Here is an 18,793-nt window from a genome sequence, read left to right on the forward strand (position 1 = left end):
CAATGGCACTCCATACCATCACGCCGGGTGATACGGCAGTATGGCGATGACGAATACACGCTTCCAATGTGCGGTCACCGCGATATTGCTAAACACGGATGCGGCCATCATGATGCTGTAAACAGAACCTGGATTCATCCGAAAAGATGACGGTTAGCCATTCGTTCACTCAGCTTCGTCGTTGAGTACACCATTGCAGGCGCACCTGTCTCTGATGCAGCGTCAATGGTAACCGCAGCCATGAACTCCGAGCTGATAGTCCATGTTGCTGCAAAACGTAATCGAACTCTTCGTGCAGATGGTTGTTGTCTTGCAAACGTCCCCATCTGTTCACTCAGGGATCTAGACGAGGTTGAACGATCCGTTAAGTCATTCGGATAAGATGACTGTCATCTCGACTGCTAGTGATACGAGGCCGTAGGGATCCAGCACGGCGTTCCGTATTACCCGCCTGAACCCACCGATTCCATATTCTGCTAACAGTCATTGGATCTCGACCAACGTGAGCAGCAATGTCGCAATACGATAAACCGCAATAGCGATAGGCTACAATCCCACCTTTACCAAAGTCGGAAACGTGATGGTACGCATTTCTCCTCCTTACACGAGGCAGCACAACAACGTTTCACCACGCAACGGCGGTCAACTGCTGTTTGTACATGGGAAATCGGTTGGAAACATTTCTCATGTCAGCACGTTGTAGGTGTCACCACCGGCGCCAACCTTGTGTGGATGCCCTGAAAAGCTAATCATTTGCATCTCACAGCATGTTCTTCCTGTCGGTTAAATTTCGCGTCTGTAGCATGTCATCTCAATTTTAGTGGCCAGTAGTGTATTATAAAATATTATTATTGCGCTATGCTACGTAAGAGTTTATGTGCGCAGCTAAGATGAAATGTAGAAAATGTTAAGGACTTTATTTCAAGAAGCAGCCAGCAAGATATAAAATTGAAATATACGGAGCCTATTGTTAGCAATACTGACTAAGGTAATTAAATTGGTTATTGCGCTCTCAAATCCTGGAGAGCCTGTTTATTCCTTAGATCTCCTATTAATAGCAACAGAAATAACGGTGTTTTTATAGTTTTCATACAGATACCAGGAACCTACTGCATGATGGCAAACGTCGTAGTTAAGGTAGAAGGCGCATTGCTTTTTTTTCCTTGTTTGTGATTTAAATCCAACTTCTTTTAATGTGTAGTGTAGCACAGCAAATAAAATTTCCAACTCGGTCTGGTCTCTTAGGTTTCTCTGTTCGTAGTTGCTACGCCCCATATCGGGTCGTGATCGAACATGATCATGACACAAATAAATTAAGTGGCAATGCGAACTCTGTTGTTAATCTTGAGAACGCTACGCCGTCTGCAAACTATTTCAGGTGAAATATCATCTATCACTTACAATACTTAAGTTTTTGAAAAGTCTTTGCTCTTCCCGCCAAGAAGTGGTGCAAAACTCACAACAGATTTCTGAATCTTCACAAGAGAATAATGATTTGATAAAAATATAAATATCTTTTTCAAAAAGGAACACATCACAAATCTGACATTATGAAGGCCATATTTATATTTATGAGTCCACCAACAGTATGGATCAGGCAGCGTGTGAGCAGTCAAAAGGAAGGGGCTTAATGCATAAGACATTAAATAGTTTTATTTACAAATAGTTATGGGTTAATGATTTCTGCAGAAAATATTTACAATGTTTGTTTTTAAGTTTTCCTTGACACATTTACAGCCAAAAACTTATGTGAAATATTCTTCTGGTACACTCATGTTCCTGTAGATGCCAGCAAGGAAGCTCGCTGAAGCCTTGGGTGTTCTTGTCCTTTCAGTATTGTTGAAATCCACGTGGTAGATTCCGAATTTCATTCTGAAAGCAAGAACACAATAATGAATTTCAAATTTCTTCAGAAGCGGCAAATTATTGCAGTGCCAAATTGAAACTGCATTTCAACTATTGAATAAAAGACCTGGGTAATACTCAATACTGCTACATATAGACACATCTGTCATGAATGTGAAAGTAAACCAGCTTCCTTGGCGTGGTTCGGTAGGGCACCCGTGTCTCCACTTCTGTGTGGGACAACTTTTCTGGCCGGTACTACACATCTATGAAATGTAGCGGAAAATCTTTTCAAGCTTAGACCGCTGGTGTCAGCACTCGAAGGAAGTTACAGGTGAACGGGTCACGTCATTATCATTACAACATTCAAGTGAAAAACAAATCATAGAAGAACTTCGTCATACTGGTTGTCTGCTGTCAATAACACAAGCTAATATACACTCCTGGAAATTGAAATAAGAACACCGTGAATTCATTGTACCAGGAAGGGGAAACTTTATTGACACATTCCTGGGGTCAGATACATCACATGATCACACTGACAGAACCACAGGCACATAGACACAGACAACAGAGCATGCACAATGTCGGTACTAGTACAGTGTATATCCACGTTTCGCAGCAATGCAGGCTGCTATTCTCCCATGGAGACGATCGTAGAGATGCTGGATGTAGTCCTGTGGAACGGCTTGCCATGCCATTTCCACCTGGCGCCTCAGTTGAACCAGCGTTCGTGCTGGACGTGCAGACCGCGTGAGACGACGCTTCATCCAGTCCCAAACATGCTCAATGGGGGACAGATCCGGAGATCTTGCTGGCCAGGGTAGTTGACTTACACCTTCTAGAGCACGTTGGGTGGCACGGGATACATGCGGACGTGAATTGTCCTGTTGGAACAAGCAAGTTCCCTTGCCGGTCTAGGAATGGTAGAACGATGGGTTCGATGACGGTTTGGACGTACCGTGCACTATTCAGTGTCCCCTCACGATCACCAGAGGTGTACGGCCAGTGTAGGAGATCGCTCCCCACACCATGATGCCGGGTGTTGGCCCTGTGTGCCTCGGTCGTATGCAGTCCTGATTGTGGCGCTCACCTGCACGGCGCCAAACACGCATACGACCATCATTGGCACCAAGGCAGAAGCGACTCTCTTCGCTGAAGAAGACACGTCTCCATTCGTCCCTCCATTCACGCCTGTCGCGACACCACTGGAGGCCGGCTGCACGATGTTGGGGCGTGAGCGGAAGTCGGCCTAACGGTGTGCGGGACCGTAGCCCAGCTTCATGGAGACGGTTGCGAATGGTCCTCGCCGATACCCCAGGAGCAACAGTGTCCCTAATTTGCTGGGAAGTGGCGGTGCGGTCCCCTATGGCACTGCGTAGGATCCTACGGTCTTGGCGTGCATCCGTGCGTCCCTGCGGTCCGGTCTCAGGTCGACGGGCACGTGCACCTTCCGCCGACCACTGGCGACAACATCGATGTACTGTGGAGACCTCACGCCCCACGTGTTGAGCAATTCGGCGGTACGTCCACCCGGCCTCCCGCACGCCCACTATACGCTCTCGCTCAAAGTCCGTCAACTGCACATACGGTTCACATCCACGCTGTCGCGGCATGCTACCATTGTTAAAGACTGCGATGGAGCTCCGTATGCCACGGCAACTGGCTGATACTGACGGCGGCGGTGCACAAATGCTGCGCAGCTAGCGCCATTCGACGGCCATATACACTCCTGGAAATTGAAATAAGAACACCGTGAATTCATTGTCCCAGGAAGGGGAAACTTTATTGACACATTCCTGGGGTCAGATACATCACATGATCACACTGACAGAACCATAGGCACATAGACACAGGCAACAGAGCATGTACAATGTCGGCACTAGTACAGCGTATATCCACCTTTCGCAGCAATGCAGGCTGCTATTCTCCCATGGAGACGATCGTAGAGATGCTGGATGTAGTCCTGTGGAACGGCTTGCCATGCCATTTCCACCTGGCGCCTCAGTTGGACCAGCGTTCGTGCTGGACGTGCAGACCGCGAGAGACGACGCTTCATCCAGTCCCAAACATGCTCAATGGGGGACAGATCCGGAGATCTTGCTGGACAGGGTAGTTGACTTACACCTTCTAGAGCACGTTGGGTGGCACGGGATACATGCGGACGTGCATTGTCCTGTTGGAACAGCAAGTTCCCTTGCCGGTCTAGGAATGGTAGAACGATGGGTTCGATGACGGTTTGGATGTACCGTGCACTATTCAGTGTTCCCTCGACGATCACCAGAGGTGTCCGGCCAGTGTAGGAGATCGCTCCTCACACCATGATGCCGGGTGTTGGCCCTGTGTGCCTCGGTCGTATGCAGTCCTGATTGTGGCGCTCACCTGCACGGCGCCAAACACGCATACGACCATCATTGGCACCAAGGCAGAAGCGACTCTCATCGCTGAAGACGACACGTCTCCATTCGTCCCTCCATTCACGCCTGTCGCGACACCACTGGAGGCGGGCTGCACGATGTTGGGGCGTGAGCGGAAGACGGCCTAACGGTGTGCGGGACCGTAGCCCAGCTTCATGGAGACGGTTGCGAATGGTCCTCGCCGATACCCCAGGAGCAACAGTGTCCCTAACTTGCCGGGAAGTGGCGGTGCGGCCCCTACGGCACTGCGTAGGAACCTACGGTCTTGGCGTGCATCCGTGCGTCGGTGCGGTCCGGTCCCAGGTCGACGGGCACGTGCACCTTTCGCCGACCACTGGCGACAACATCGATGTACTGTGGAGACCTCACGCCCCACGTGTTGAGCAATTCGGCGGTACGTCCACCCGGCCTCCCGCATGCCCACTATACGCCCTCGCTCAAAGTCCGTCAACTGCACATACGGTTCACGTCCACGCTGTCGCGGCATGCTACCAGTGTTAAAGACTGCGATGGAGCTCCGTATGCCACGGCAAACTGGCTGACACTGGCGGCGGCGGTGCACAAATGCTGCGCAGCTAGCGCCATTCGACGGCCAACACCGCGGTTCCTGGTGTGTCCGCTGTGCCGTGCGTGTGATCATTGCTTGTACAGCCCTCTCGCAGTGTCCGGAGCAAGTATGGTGGGTCTGACACACCGGTGTCAATGTGTTCTTTTTTCCATTTCCAGGAGTATATATATATATATATATATATATATATATATATATATATATATATATTAGCTTGTGTTATTGACAGCAGACAACCAGTATGACGAAGTTCTTCTATATCAATTTTAATCTCACTCCAGAACCTTCTTCTTATTTCCGTCATAGCTTCTTCCACATAAAGACTGAACAGCAGGGGTGATAGATTACATCATTGTCTGACAATCACTTTTAATCCCGGCATTTCTTGGTCTTACATTGTCACTGCACCTTCTTGTTTCTTGTATATATTGTATATTACCCGACTTTCTCTATAGCTCACACGAATTTACCTGTCACCTTGCTCCATTGTACATTGACTGTTCTTTCCGAAATGTGCGAAAGAGCAGACACCACCTATATATAATTTGGGCGAGAGGATTCAATGTTTCTTTCTATGTGGATACACACACACACACACACACACACACACACACACACACACATACACAAACACGCCCGAACTGCTAATGTAATTGGCGACCGCTACGAGTAGTGAGGATAATGGGCAGGTGCACTACGTAAGTAGTATGTGGATAAGTGAGAAACGTAGATCGTTCAGGAACTGTGTGCGGATGGCACAGGCGGTTGAAGAAACGGTTCGCGATAAACGGAGAAACTCGCGTTTGAATCCGCGTCAGGCAGAAGTTTTCAACTTTCCCCAATAATTTACTTCATTTGCCTATAGCAGCTACTGGCATTATTACTTTGATTAACTGAAAAGATATTAATGGCACGTTTCGCTGATGACACCGTTATCCTAAATGAAAGCGTGGTGCAGGACATACTGAATGTAATGAACGCTCAACTGAGCACAGCAGATATACTGAGTGCAAAGCGAAAAGAGACGAAAATAATGAGGAATAGCTCAGATGATGTTAGTGAGAAATTATCAAAATTTGGGGTTAAGAAGTGAAGTAATTGAAGGAATTCTACTTCCTTGGACGCAAAATCACACATGATGGACGAAGCAAGGAGGACATGTAAAGAGCAGTCAACTGAAAACGAAAAAGATGTAGAAAAGTAGATGAACTGTTAATTATCTCAAATGTAATCACCATGAATGTTGTGATTCTTGAGTTTCTCCCGGCGTATTTGATAATCAAAATATCCAAGCCGATGAAGTCAAATATCAGCAGTAAAGAGAGGGCGGCTATTCGTGATCTGAGGGAACGCTCTGAAATTGTTGTCTTACCGGCTGACAAAGGCAATGCTACAGTTGTTGTCTCCCGTAAGGACTACACTGATAAGATGCAGAGCCTGCTAAATGACGATTCCTACCGGAAGATCAGCGTTGACCCTACAAAGAAGGTGGAGAACAAGACGAGGGTTCTTCTCAAGGACGCAGATTTACCGGAGGCTGACGCTAAGAAATTGTTACCCCAAGGTCCGGTACCGCCTAGACTATATGGACTCCCGAAGGTTCACAAAGAGGGGGTACCATTACGCCCCATTGTCAGCAACATCAGGGCACCTACATATTTGTTGGACAAATACCTGACGGGAATATTAAGTCCTTATGTGGGTAAATGCCCTCATCACATCCGTAATTCCGTGGATTTTGTTAAACGCCTTGATAGCTTCAGGTTGGATGAGTCAGATATCATGGTGAGTTTTGACGTCGTTTCCTTGTTTACGAAGGTACCCCTGCGAGAGTCGCTAGAGTTGATTGGTCAGAGGTTTGACGAGAATACCACTGAACTTTTCAGGCACGTCTTGACTTCCACGTATTTTCTTTTTAATGGAGAATACTACGAACAAACGGAGGGAGTCGCCATGGGTAGCCCACTCTCACCGGTGGTGGCGAATTTGTACATGGAGAACTTCGAGGAGGAAGCCCTGTCGTCATCCGAATGGAAACCCACTTGCTTTTTCCGTCACGTGGACGACACGTTAGTCATCTGGCCACATGGTATGGATAAACTCCTTGACTTCCTTACACATCTAAACTCCATACACCCCAACATCAAATTCACTATGGAGACTGAAAAGGAGGGTAAATTACCTTTCCTTAACGTCCTGGTCAGGAGAAGGGCTGACGGCACCCTAGGTCATGGGGTGTATCGAACGACAACACACACTGATCTGTATTTGCACGCAGACAGCTGCCACCACCCTTCACAGAGGAATGGGGGTACTTAAAACTCTAGTACATAGGGCGCGCACTATCTCTGACACAGAGAGTCTACCCCAGGAATTGGAACATCTGAGAACTGTGTTTCGAAAAAATGGGTACTCAGAGTGGCAGATCCAACGTGCTCTCCGCCCAACCACTGCAGCACAACCTGTTGATATGGATGAAGTCACGAGGGAGGAGGTAGGCACTGCATTTATTCCATACACAGGCGCACTCTCGGGGAAAATCGCCCGCATTCTGAAGAAACACCGTGTCAGAACTGTGTTTTGTCCTCCGAATAAAACTCGTGCACTGGTGGGGAGCGCCAAAGATGACCTCGGTTTGAGGAAGGCTGGCGTGTACCAGATTCCGTGTCAATGTGGCAAGTCGTATATTGGTCAGACGATGCGTACTGTCGAGGATCGATGCCGTGAACACCAGAGGCACACTCGACTAATGTATCCGAGCAAGTCGGCGGTCGCTGAACATTGTTTGTCGGAAAATCACGCTATGGAGTATGACCGCACGAGGATTCTGGTACAGACGTCGAGATACAGGGACAGCGTTGTTAGAGAGGCCATCGAAATTCGCACCAATGACGACCTCATAAACCGCGACTGTGGCTATAATCTTAGCAAGGCTTGGGAACCAGCGATTGGGTTAATCAAGAGTAAATCGAGCAAACGCATAGTTGTGACGACCACGGCGGACAGAGCCATCACACCTACGTCATCTCAGACGCCGTCGCAATCTGTTCCACCGCGAGACCGTGGCGCGGAGCGCGGACGGCGGAGGGAGCGCGCCGCGGGCGGAGGGTATTTAAATCGGCCGCCGCCGCGACCGAACCCAGTTCCCCCTGAGCAGCCATAGCGTACGGATCTCCGTGCCGGCACGTTCACAGGAGCTCAGTCCGTCAGTTCACTTGATGATGGCGACATGTTTGATCGCCGAAATATTGTGCCCGTTGGACACTATAGACCGGCAGTACACCCGTGGATATTTTGATTACCATGAATGTTAATTCATTTATCCTACTGGGGCACAGGACTCCAAAAATATGTAAATCGCATGGGATTCAATCAGGATTGTATGGAGGATGTGTAAAGGCTCTCCTGCAAAACTTCTGCCGTGTAGTCGAAATGAGAGCCACACCATCTCCGGGAAAGTTGTGATGACCTTTTTCTTTGACTGCACGGGACCGTTTCTCATTTTATTTCTGGAACACGGCGCCACAGCTATCTCATAGCGATACGTTAACACTTTGCAAAAATTAAAGTGCGCCACCAAGTGCTGCTGTCCATTAGTATCAACGGACGGCGTCAGTCTTTTGCAACATAACGGGCGTCGACAAGCTGTTGAGGTTGTTTTGACTACGTTGCCGACATTTCGGTGGGAGGTCCTTACACATCCTCATTACAGCTCCGATTACTGTCCATGCGATTTCCAAATTTTTTGATCGCTGTAGAAAGGCATTCGTAGCCGTCGATTTGGTTTGGACTGGGTACAGTTACGGTTTCGTAAGTTTTTCCATGAAGACCCTGACCGTCTTGCCTCTCATTGGATTAAATTCCTTTTGAAATAATAACCAGATGCTTATTATTTTTGCAGCTGTGTTTTTTTTTCATTTGACTGCCACTTATAATAAGTTAGTTAGTTACAAGTTCAATAGATCACTTGAACGATTCTTTTATCGAAATTATACGGAACGAGTCAATTTACGGGATGTGTATAAGTGATTAGAGCTAACATTAATGAACACATTACCATTTTACTCCTACTCATGCAAATAAACTTAAATGAAATTTATTTATTTACTATAATTATTTCATAATTTAATTTTTTTCTGGCTACCAGTTTTTACGTAAAATACTTCAGTGGAATAGAAGAAGTTGTCCAGGAGAACAGCTTTTAAATTAGTTTTAACAGTTAGTTCGCTACGTATCAGACGTTTTATTTTGTGGGGCAAATGATCAAAAATTTTTATTACTCCTTACTGAACTTCTCTCTGACACACTGACAGATTTGACCATGGGTAATAATGTTTTTTTTGTTTTTTTTCAACGTTGTAGGTATGTGCATCACTGCTCAACTCGGATTGTGAGGGATTATTTTGATGAATTTCGTTAGCGAAAATATGTACTGTGACGGCACAGTTAAAATACCTATCTCCTTGGAGACGTACCCACATGACACCTGTGGGTAGAATAACATATTATTTCTTACTGCTCGTTTTTCTGAAATCAATACTTTTTTCCTAAATGATGAGTTACCCTAGAAAATTATTCCGTACGACATTACTGAATGGAAATCTATGCGTCAGGAAGCTGATACATTTGTTTCCAAGATCAGCAATTGTACGAAGAGCAAATAATCAAACAGATACCGACAAAGAAGTCGTTCCTGACCAAAGAAGTTCTGTCTCCTGGAGATATACAAATTAATGGTTGTCCGCTTACCAACGTGGGCACATACCAAAAACTACATTCTTGAATACAGAATGACGGCTACATGAATGACATGCGATCTGGATGTGATTCAGAGACGTCACTGCTATTCTTTGTGATAAGAAGATGCCTATCAACCTAATGTGTACAATAGTGGATACAATTGCAGTGAATAGTGGCGAGTGTTGTCCCGCATCTAGACATGTTGAGCAGTCACTGTGTGTCATAGAAATGCTAGTATTGGGTTTTTGCTTGCTCTAACGCATCAACAACACAACCATCAGACAACTAGCTGGGAGGAGAGGGGGGACTTCCCGATTAATGAAAAGATGTAAGAATGAAGACTTCAGTAGCATGGACGCATCATACGGGCATCAACTGCTCCAGTCATCAGCTTGGACTATCATCTCAATGTCGATGGCCAGAGACATTGATTACGACGTACGTACATTACGGTGTCTGGACAATACAACGGCAGATCAAAGATCAAGAAGCCTAAATCTGCAGGAAGCATTACAGCAAACAATGGTGTACATTGACCCTGCTTCTAAGGGAGGCGGCACGAATGAGAATAAGAGGAAGAAAAAAACAGAGAGATTTGCGTTTTCCTCATGTGTAGAGACGTAACTTATGATTTTTATATTATTTTGTAGTTTAATTGACAGTACTGCTATTTTCGTAGTTTTGGAAGAATCATTCTGTCTATCTCAGTTCCTGTTTAATCTAAGACAAGACACATCAGCTGAGATGCAGGTGGTTAATAAATCCTTTGATTTTTTTCTATCTCGGCAATTTGTCGAAGAAGAGTTTTACCTATTGCTGAATGACTATTTGCACACGGCCTATCATCCGAGTTCAAAACAATAAGTGTCTTAGTAATCACTATAGTCATATACGAGAAAAAGTTCTGTGGCCTCAGTCTCTCAAACCGACAACATGGCGTACCTTCAGGCAAATTGTAGACGAAATGGTGGCTGCTGTCGACAGTTCAAGGAGTGATAACGAAATTAAAGGCTAGGAATGGTTGATGAGGGTATAGGAAAGACCACAGAAGATTGATTCAAATGGCTCTGAGCACTTTGGGACTTAGCTTCTGATGAGGTCATCAGCCCCCTAGAACCCAGAACTATTTAAACCTGAGTAACCTAAGGACACCACACACATTCATGCCCGAGGCAGAAGTGGAATCTGCGACCGTAGCGGTCGATCGGTTCCAGACTGTAGTGCCTAGAACCGCTTGGCCACTCCGGCCGGCACTACAGAAGAATGAGCGTTAACGATTCGATAACAAGCAGAACAATGGTGGAACAAAATGTGACCGTTTCACAAGAACAACTCCCTCATCACCTGAAGTTATTTGAGGAAATCGCGATACTTGCAAATAAAAGATTTTCGTCATCGCACGTGCGCAAACTCGTTTATATCGCTGAACAGCTGAGGGCTGTTATTCTCACATCACTTGCGAAATTTCAACACACACGTTAAGTTATAGCTGTTACGTCTCATGTGTACATATACATCTACACCTACATCTGCATCTACATTACTGCTCTCCACAATTAAGTGCCTGGTAGAGGGTTCATCGAACCATCTTCAAGATATTTTACTATGGTTCTGCTATCAAACAGGGCGCGGTAACAGATACATCTCCCCTTGCGAGCTCTGATGTCTCTTATTTTATTATAATGATCATTTCTCCCTACACCGGTGGGCGCTATCAAGGTATTTTCGCTTGCAGACGAGAATGTTGGTGATTGAAATTTCTTGAAAAGATCCCTCTACAGCGAAAAGTGAGACACCAACGCTGGTATCGTATCAGTGACACTCTCTCGTCTATTTATCTATCCGTACAGAACGAGCCGTCCTTCATTTAACTATTTCACGTACTCCGTCAATCATACCTGGTAAGGATCCCTTACCGCAAAAGAGTACACTAGCAGAGGATGGAAAAAAGTGGTGTGCACAGCTTCTTCACTGGAATTGTAGCTCACTGTATGTTAATCAGGGGTAGCCAACATACCGGCTTAGGTGGTACACCCTGGCACATTTAACCTACCGCCACGCCACTGTGGCTTAGTGCTTGTATGGCTGTGTAGTCGCGCAACATACGACTTCATTTGGAATTTCAAATTCTTCAGCCACACAGATAACAAACAAATTTACAGTATTATTTAATTTTTTTTCTTTTGTGCACTGTTGACTTCATATAATTTTTATCTAGTACAAACTGTCGGCGAATGGACATATACGGACAATTTCACAGATTTTCGCATCGAAGATGCCATGTAATCGTAATTTATTTAGTTTCATATTGGAAGAAAGGTCTTCGCTACAAATATTCTTTCGCATCCTCTTTATGGAAATGCTGGAAGTCTGCCTGAGGAAATAAATGTACACGTCCTGGACAGTTTTAGTGTAAAATGATTTATCTTTAAAACATGAATCACCTCGCAGGTCAGTCAGTTACATCTTCCCATGCAGAGGGGCGCTTTCAACTGAAACGACAAACTATCTCAAAAACAGCTCAATAACAAGTGTAAGACTGACAGCGTCCCCAAAACGTTCAGGACACTAGCCTCATAATTCTTTCAACATCACAGGGAATTCCCTAAACATCTCCTTTTCTTTAATGGCAGTGAGCGTAGGGAACTGGACTGTCTTTGTTAGAATGCGTCCCTTTTATAACGCGATTTCCTTTTTATGCACATCCCCATCGAATCAGAAAGAAATTGTTTCTCACCTTACAGCGTCGCACTATGGGCTGTGTACAGTCAATACCACTTTAAATGCGACGTCTGCACTCCATTATGCATGGAGAAGTCTTGAGTTCGAGTCTCAGTCCGGCACACAGTTTTAAACTGCCGGGAAGTTCTAATTTTCGTTTCTGCACTCATTTTTCCTTCATAAATATACAAATATCCGGGTTTATATCGAAAATTTGTCTCGATATACCCCTTGACTTAACCAACGTACTTTCCAGTATTACATAAAGTCTCTATATCCTCCATTCAATTCCATCGAAGACTGTTGCAGCTGACACTGGAATATGCTTGCGAGTTCAGAAATTTTGCTGGTCATACCACTAGTTTTTTTCACGTGTTGCATGCCTAAGAATTTAGCAGAAAATGCTACTTGAGCTAACGAATAATTACTGCCGTCTTTCGATAGTTGTAAATTTTGGCTCTTTCAGTGTCGACTAAATCTTTAAATTCTTCCTGCATAGTTTGTAATATAGTTTCATAGTAAAGAAGCATCAAATGATGCTTATGCTACCATATAACTGATACTGAGAATTTTCATCCCTCTCTTCTGTCGTTCCCGTTCGTTCTTAAAAACTTGTTACAATAAATCGCTAGGCTGCCTCTTTTCGTGCAAACAGCCACTGGACCTGTGAACCTCCTGCGAACAGAGTTACCAGCACTGAACCACGGTTCTGTCGAACTGGAGAGAGTTGAGTTCAGTGAAATATGCCATTCTCTAATACTAACTGAAATGTCACACTTATCAAGTACTTCCAGGGAGGTACGACCACAGACGAAACAAGATTGGTATATTGCTCGCACGCTGGTTGTACTATCGCCCCGAGTGAAGTTTCACACGCCTTGACCGACCATGCTCGGAATGTTCTGCGAATGTAACTCGCCCTTTGGTTAGCTTTTCCCACAGAATTATCATTGTGATTGGTTCAAACTAAGTTTTTCGTAACTGTCATCTCTAAGTCTTTACATGTATTTACATCCCTTAGATTTGTGTGACTTACTGTGTAACCGAAATTCAGCGGGTTCCTTTTAGTGCTCATGTGCATGAGTTCATACTTCTCATTATTTAGAGTCTGCTATCACTTTTTGCATCTTACAGATATCGCGTCCAAATACTTTTGCAATTCGTTTTGATCGTATGGTAACTTTGCTAGACGTTAACGACACCATAATTTGGTAACAGTCAAAGAGGGCTGTTCAGGTTATCTCCTTATCGTTTACGTATCAGGAATATCACAAATCCTATTGAATTCTTTGCGAAACGACAAGTATTTCTGTTTCACTCGATGGTTTTTTATGAGTTACTATGGACTGAGAGATTTCTGACAAGAAACTGCTTGCACAACTGAAACGATACTCCACGGGCAGGCAGTTACAAAGTAGTTCCACTACAGCACTGCGTTAGCATTTCGTTAGCTAACTTCATAAACATAACAGTAGGGATACCAGTAACGTTGCTGGTGGCTAACGCTTTTATAATAGCATAATGTTTTAAAAATATCTGTCAGATTCATAAATCTTGACTACTGTAAATTCCAGCGAAATTGTATTATTTTTTCGAGTCGACTCCAATATACGATATTCCACAGACTGACTTTTTGTTAGCTTTACACAAAGTCCTACGGTTAAGAGCAAACACGAACACGAGATTCCAAGATCTACCAATTAATTTAATGGAAAAAAACGTCGCAAGAAATCGTCAGGACTTTGTTTTATAGATTTTAATATACTGTCAATACACTAGTCTTCGTTGTCTTCAGCATCTTCACAGCACTGCCAGTTGAGGGCATTAAGCACCCATCTTCTAATCCCATATTTAATAACACCACTGATAGACTTCATTGTGACTATTAGCAGCTATTCACTGACAAGCTCAATATTTGCCTCGAGAAAGTAATAAATGGGCAGGATCGAGCAAGGGAATAAATTTAGCGGAAACAAAACGACACGAAAACTCTCCGTCGCTCAAGTTCAGGAATTCGTCGCCTGCATTAACCGTATTCATTATGAAGAGACAACAGAAGCAGAAGTCTGAAGTTAAATCCATTGTTTCCGTTTGTCGCGGCTAGAGAAATGAGAATGTCTTATCGAACTAAGTGTCGCGAAAGGCGCCTTTTCCTTGTTAGTCGCCGGCCGTTGTGGTCGAGCGGTTCTAGGCCCCCCAGTCCGGAACCGCGCTGCTGCAACGGTCACAGGTTCGAATCCTACCTCGGGCATGGATTGTGTGATGTCCTTAGGTTAGTTAGGTTTAAGTAGTTTTATGTTCTAGAGGACTGGTTACCTCAGATGTTAAGTACCATAGTGCTTAGAGGCATTTGAACCATTTTTGAAGCTTCTTAGTCGAGCGGTGCTAGGCGCTTCAGTCCGGAACCGCACTGCTGCTACAGTCGCAGGTTCGAATCCTGCCACGGGCATGGAACTGTGTGATGTTCTTACGCTAGTTAGGTTTATGTAGTTCTAAGTCTAGGCAATTGATGACCTCAGATGCTAAGTCCCATAATGCTTAGAGCCATTTGAACCTTGTTAGTCCTGTGGCATGACATTGACGCTTGATGATGTGACAAGGAACGTACGAAAGTGAGCATTTCCGGCATAATATATCCTTTTTGAAGTTAGAGGGGTGTAAATGGTAGGGAGACGCAGAAAGTTCTAACGTATCCTTCTCCCCAAAGTCTGGAATATCCAGTTTTGTTCCGGAAAGGAGGATCAGGGAGTTCATCACGTTGTTACTTAATACGAAATTTGAAGGAAATACAAATTCAATTGTTTCAAAAATCGAACCATCGATGTAAGAAAGATTGAAGAAGTTTACGGATCTGCTTCTTGTTTACGTGTTATATTCTTTTTTGTCTTTATCGAAACATTCCACTCACGCCGCTGACAAGTGAAAGGACGAAATGAGTCTGTACACAACACCACGCCGTAGCATCCAATGTCTACTTACTTGTAACCAGAGTTCCACTCTAAATTGTCGAGAAGGCTCCACGCCGTATATCCAATTACGTTGGCTCCATCCTCGTTAATAGCTTTCAGCATTTCAGCCATGTATTGCTGAAAAAGATAAAAAAGAAGGTGCTGGTAAGTTCACTTAAAGAGATCAAGCCAAACATGTTTTCCAGTAAAATATTTGCTTCTAGTTAAAGAAATGATCAAAATCTAAGTGTATCCCATGTGTAGTGAGAGAAAATATGGAGCTATAGTAATACATGTCATTCTTGTCTTGTAATGTCTTACTCATATATGACATCTTCGTTGAGTATCTCATGACGTATTCAGTTAGTTAATATAGAACTGTGAAAAAGAAATACCATGAATATCAACCATATAATGTTATGTGCCAGCACACTGCTCCTAAATTATTTACCAGATCTAAACATAATTGTTCTACAAAGCAGTCACTGAAACAGCCTTTGGCAAGGAAAGTATAGAACGTCTAATCATTGAATATGGTAATGTAAGAGGTGCTAAGAGGTGAACAATTTTTGAAAGATATTACCCAAAGAAAGGACAAAAACAAATATTTAAGGAGATAGTGATTACAGCTGGCACCCTATTGACGAGTTATTCCGGTCTGGTCCTGAGACAGTGATGTGATAATAATTAACAAAGGTCGCGTTTGCCGTATACACCCACTGTCAAGTGAAGATTGCTCCAGATTCTCAATCGAAAGTATTCGTGGCAGGCAGATTATTCTTTGTGACGAGTCACCTCTGAGAATGCAAGCGCGTTACGTCTACCACAAAGCCCTGTTATCTGACACATCTGCATGCACCTACATCAATGCTCCGCAAACCACCTGACGGTGTGTGGCGGAGTGTATCTATGGCACCATTAACTGATCCCCCCTTCCCTGTCCCACTAGCTAATGGCGCGTAAGAAGAATGATTCTCGGTAAGGCTCTGTATTATCTCTAATGGCTCGAATCTTCGCAAGAAGTATGTGGAAGGAAGTAATATGTGCCCGACTCTTCCCGGTCTTCTCTCAAAATTTCAATAGCAAACTTCTCCGTGATGCACAACACCTCTCTTGAAACGTCTGCCACTTACAATAAAACTGGTTACGCCAAGAGAAATGTACGAACCGATCTTGGATCATATCAAATGACAGAGCTTTCAGCTCTCAAATCCAGAAATCCATTTCATTACAGCTCTACGAAAAAGTATAAACTTCAACCTGTGTAATACAAAAACTGAATGTAATTACAATATTGATTACGGACTTCTTAAAACGAGAATCGGTAATAAATAATTATTTGTACTTTATTTTTTTAATGTTTGTTTTAAAGGTGGTTTTGCAGGAATAGGTATACGATAGTACTTTCTTTGCTACATGTTGTTAGAGGTAAACCATTGCCTTCGGCGGTTCGAAGTACGAGTTTGAAGTGCGAGGATGAAGTAGAAGTTTCATGTACATTGTGTTAGCATAGTGTTTGATGTTAATATGTATTGTGAAGTGACATGACTGAAAATAAGTCTATTCGACTACAGAAAGTCCACCAGTGTTCACATTAATTAACAAAATGAAGTCGAGCATCTTCTAGAAAGGATGAATAATATTAGCAATGACAGTCATTAAACACGAATTCGAAATAGTGGTGAGTAATACGGATAAGGGAGAATTAAGAACAGGAAAGATTTATTGATGAAGCAGTAGGACAGAAAAATCCTCTAAATTAGTAGGAGATGCTAATAATGACATAAGTACCATGTTGGCATTGTTAATAAAACAAGTAATGAGCAGTTTCCAAAAATTAATAAGCAACTCCGAAATGATAAATAAGAAAGTGAGGACCACTTCACAGATTTGGGTCATTCAATAGGAGCGTTATTTGATTGTATCGGTAAGAATAGAGCTCAACTAAACGACCCCAGATTTACGAGGTATACGCACTAACGCTCTAATGAATCAGCCTATCTATTAGTGAAAACAGTATAAAAATACCTACAGTATTCCAGAGATTATACCGCACATTCAGACAAGAAAACACGGCGGAGAACTCCAATCTGTAATATGGTAGATATTCATGTAGCGTTAACGAGGGTTATCTATTTCATGGAAAGAAGGGAGTGCCAGTGGACGCAATCTATTTCCCACCATTAACTCATCTACTATATGCTGACAAAGGAAACATGTAGAAGAATACGCAGCAAGCAGTGAGATACATTTGAACTTCAACGGCCATTTTTCGTAGTTGAAGGTACACATAAACTCAATATTATCTCTCCCCATCTATCGTACATGTACATGGAACACGAGTATCATCCTCCCCTAACTATACCACTCCCGAATGCTTCTTGCGAAGACCAAATGGGAGCTCATCTTTGAATCATTAATTATAGATTAGAATATTACCAGATGTACGAGGAATGCTGAAATACGGGTGGAGACTAAGTTTTCTATACTAGTTTCTTCTCGGTAAGATCTACACATAATACCAGCCACGAATCACATATGACGTTCGAAAGAAGTATACTATATTCCGCAGCGGCAGCAGTCTGTGCTGATTATCAAACTGCAAATCCTAAGGCACGTACGCAGTAGAGTGCTTTTCATTTATTATTACGTTGGTGTACCAAGAAGAGACGGAAGGCTCAGTTAATATGGCAAAATATGGCACCATAGCACAATTATCCGTATTTTACTGTAGACTACCGAGACAAAAAGCAAAGTCAACTCAACACATCGGGTTCAACAAACAGCGTTTACAACGCAAATGACGTTAGCATATAGTCAGGCGGAACTGATATTCTTAACGAAACGCGTACTCATCGAAAAGTGTTACATTTGACAATCACTCCCAAGCGGCACCCATGTGATTTTCAGTTTTTGATAGTGAAGTACGTCAATGTGTGAGTTCTGTTTCTCATGCTACATTCGTGGAACAAAACAAGGAATAGCTACGATTTATAGTGTGAATTTACATATGACCCAAAATTGCAAACAAAATTTTTGAAACGTGAAGTTAGCTTCTCAGCCTTGATCCTTCCGACAACTGAACAATCCTCCAAATAAAAACAACTACATGTGATGTAGAATACGCTTAATCCTGTAGAACGTACGCGATATAGTGCTTTTCACTTATTATTATGCGACGATAGAATCAGTTTACGTGACAGAAGAGTAGTAATCAATTACTAAGATTTCCATCTTTTATTGTTTCGTTGTACTTACGCCATAATAGCTGATGCGCCCTTGATCGTCCAGTTCTCCCGAATCAATGTAGCCATTCTCCGTGATAAAGATTGGATAGCTCGGGTACCTCGTTGACACCCAGTTTATAACTTTTCGGAAACCCCACGGCACAACCTAGAGGAAGAGACATTCAACGAAAACATATTAAATAAAACAAAATCTGCTATTATTTTAGTCATACTATGGTGTACTGCACAGAAAGCAAAGCAAATCAAAATAAGGTGAAACTTATCGCACCGAAATGAGAATTAGTGGATTACGCGCTTAGTTGTTCT

At 43.6% G+C, this 18,793-nt stretch overlaps 1 protein-coding gene across 1 annotated transcript in view; it reads right to left on the reverse strand.

Moving 5' to 3' along the window:
• Positions 1–1,635: 1,635 nt before the first annotated feature.
• Positions 1,636–18,793, reverse strand: part of LOC126281476 (myrosinase 1-like) — a 54,980-nt gene continuing 37,822 nt past the window's right edge. Inside the window, exons 9-11 of the mRNA XM_049980472.1 lie at positions 18,498–18,632; positions 15,271–15,377; positions 1,636–1,872 (exon numbers count right to left, since the gene is read on the reverse strand). Of these exons, the coding sequence (XP_049836429.1) occupies positions 1,746–1,872; positions 15,271–15,377; positions 18,498–18,632 (369 nt within the window). The 3' untranslated portion in view covers positions 1,636–1,745. The remainder of the gene's footprint in view (positions 1,873–15,270; positions 15,378–18,497; positions 18,633–18,793) is intronic.

The sequence above is a fragment of the Schistocerca gregaria genome, chromosome 7, assembly GCF_023897955.1.
Source record: "Schistocerca gregaria isolate iqSchGreg1 chromosome 7, iqSchGreg1.2, whole genome shotgun sequence".
In the NCBI taxonomy this organism is placed as follows: Eukaryota; Metazoa; Arthropoda; class Insecta; order Orthoptera; family Acrididae; genus Schistocerca; species Schistocerca gregaria.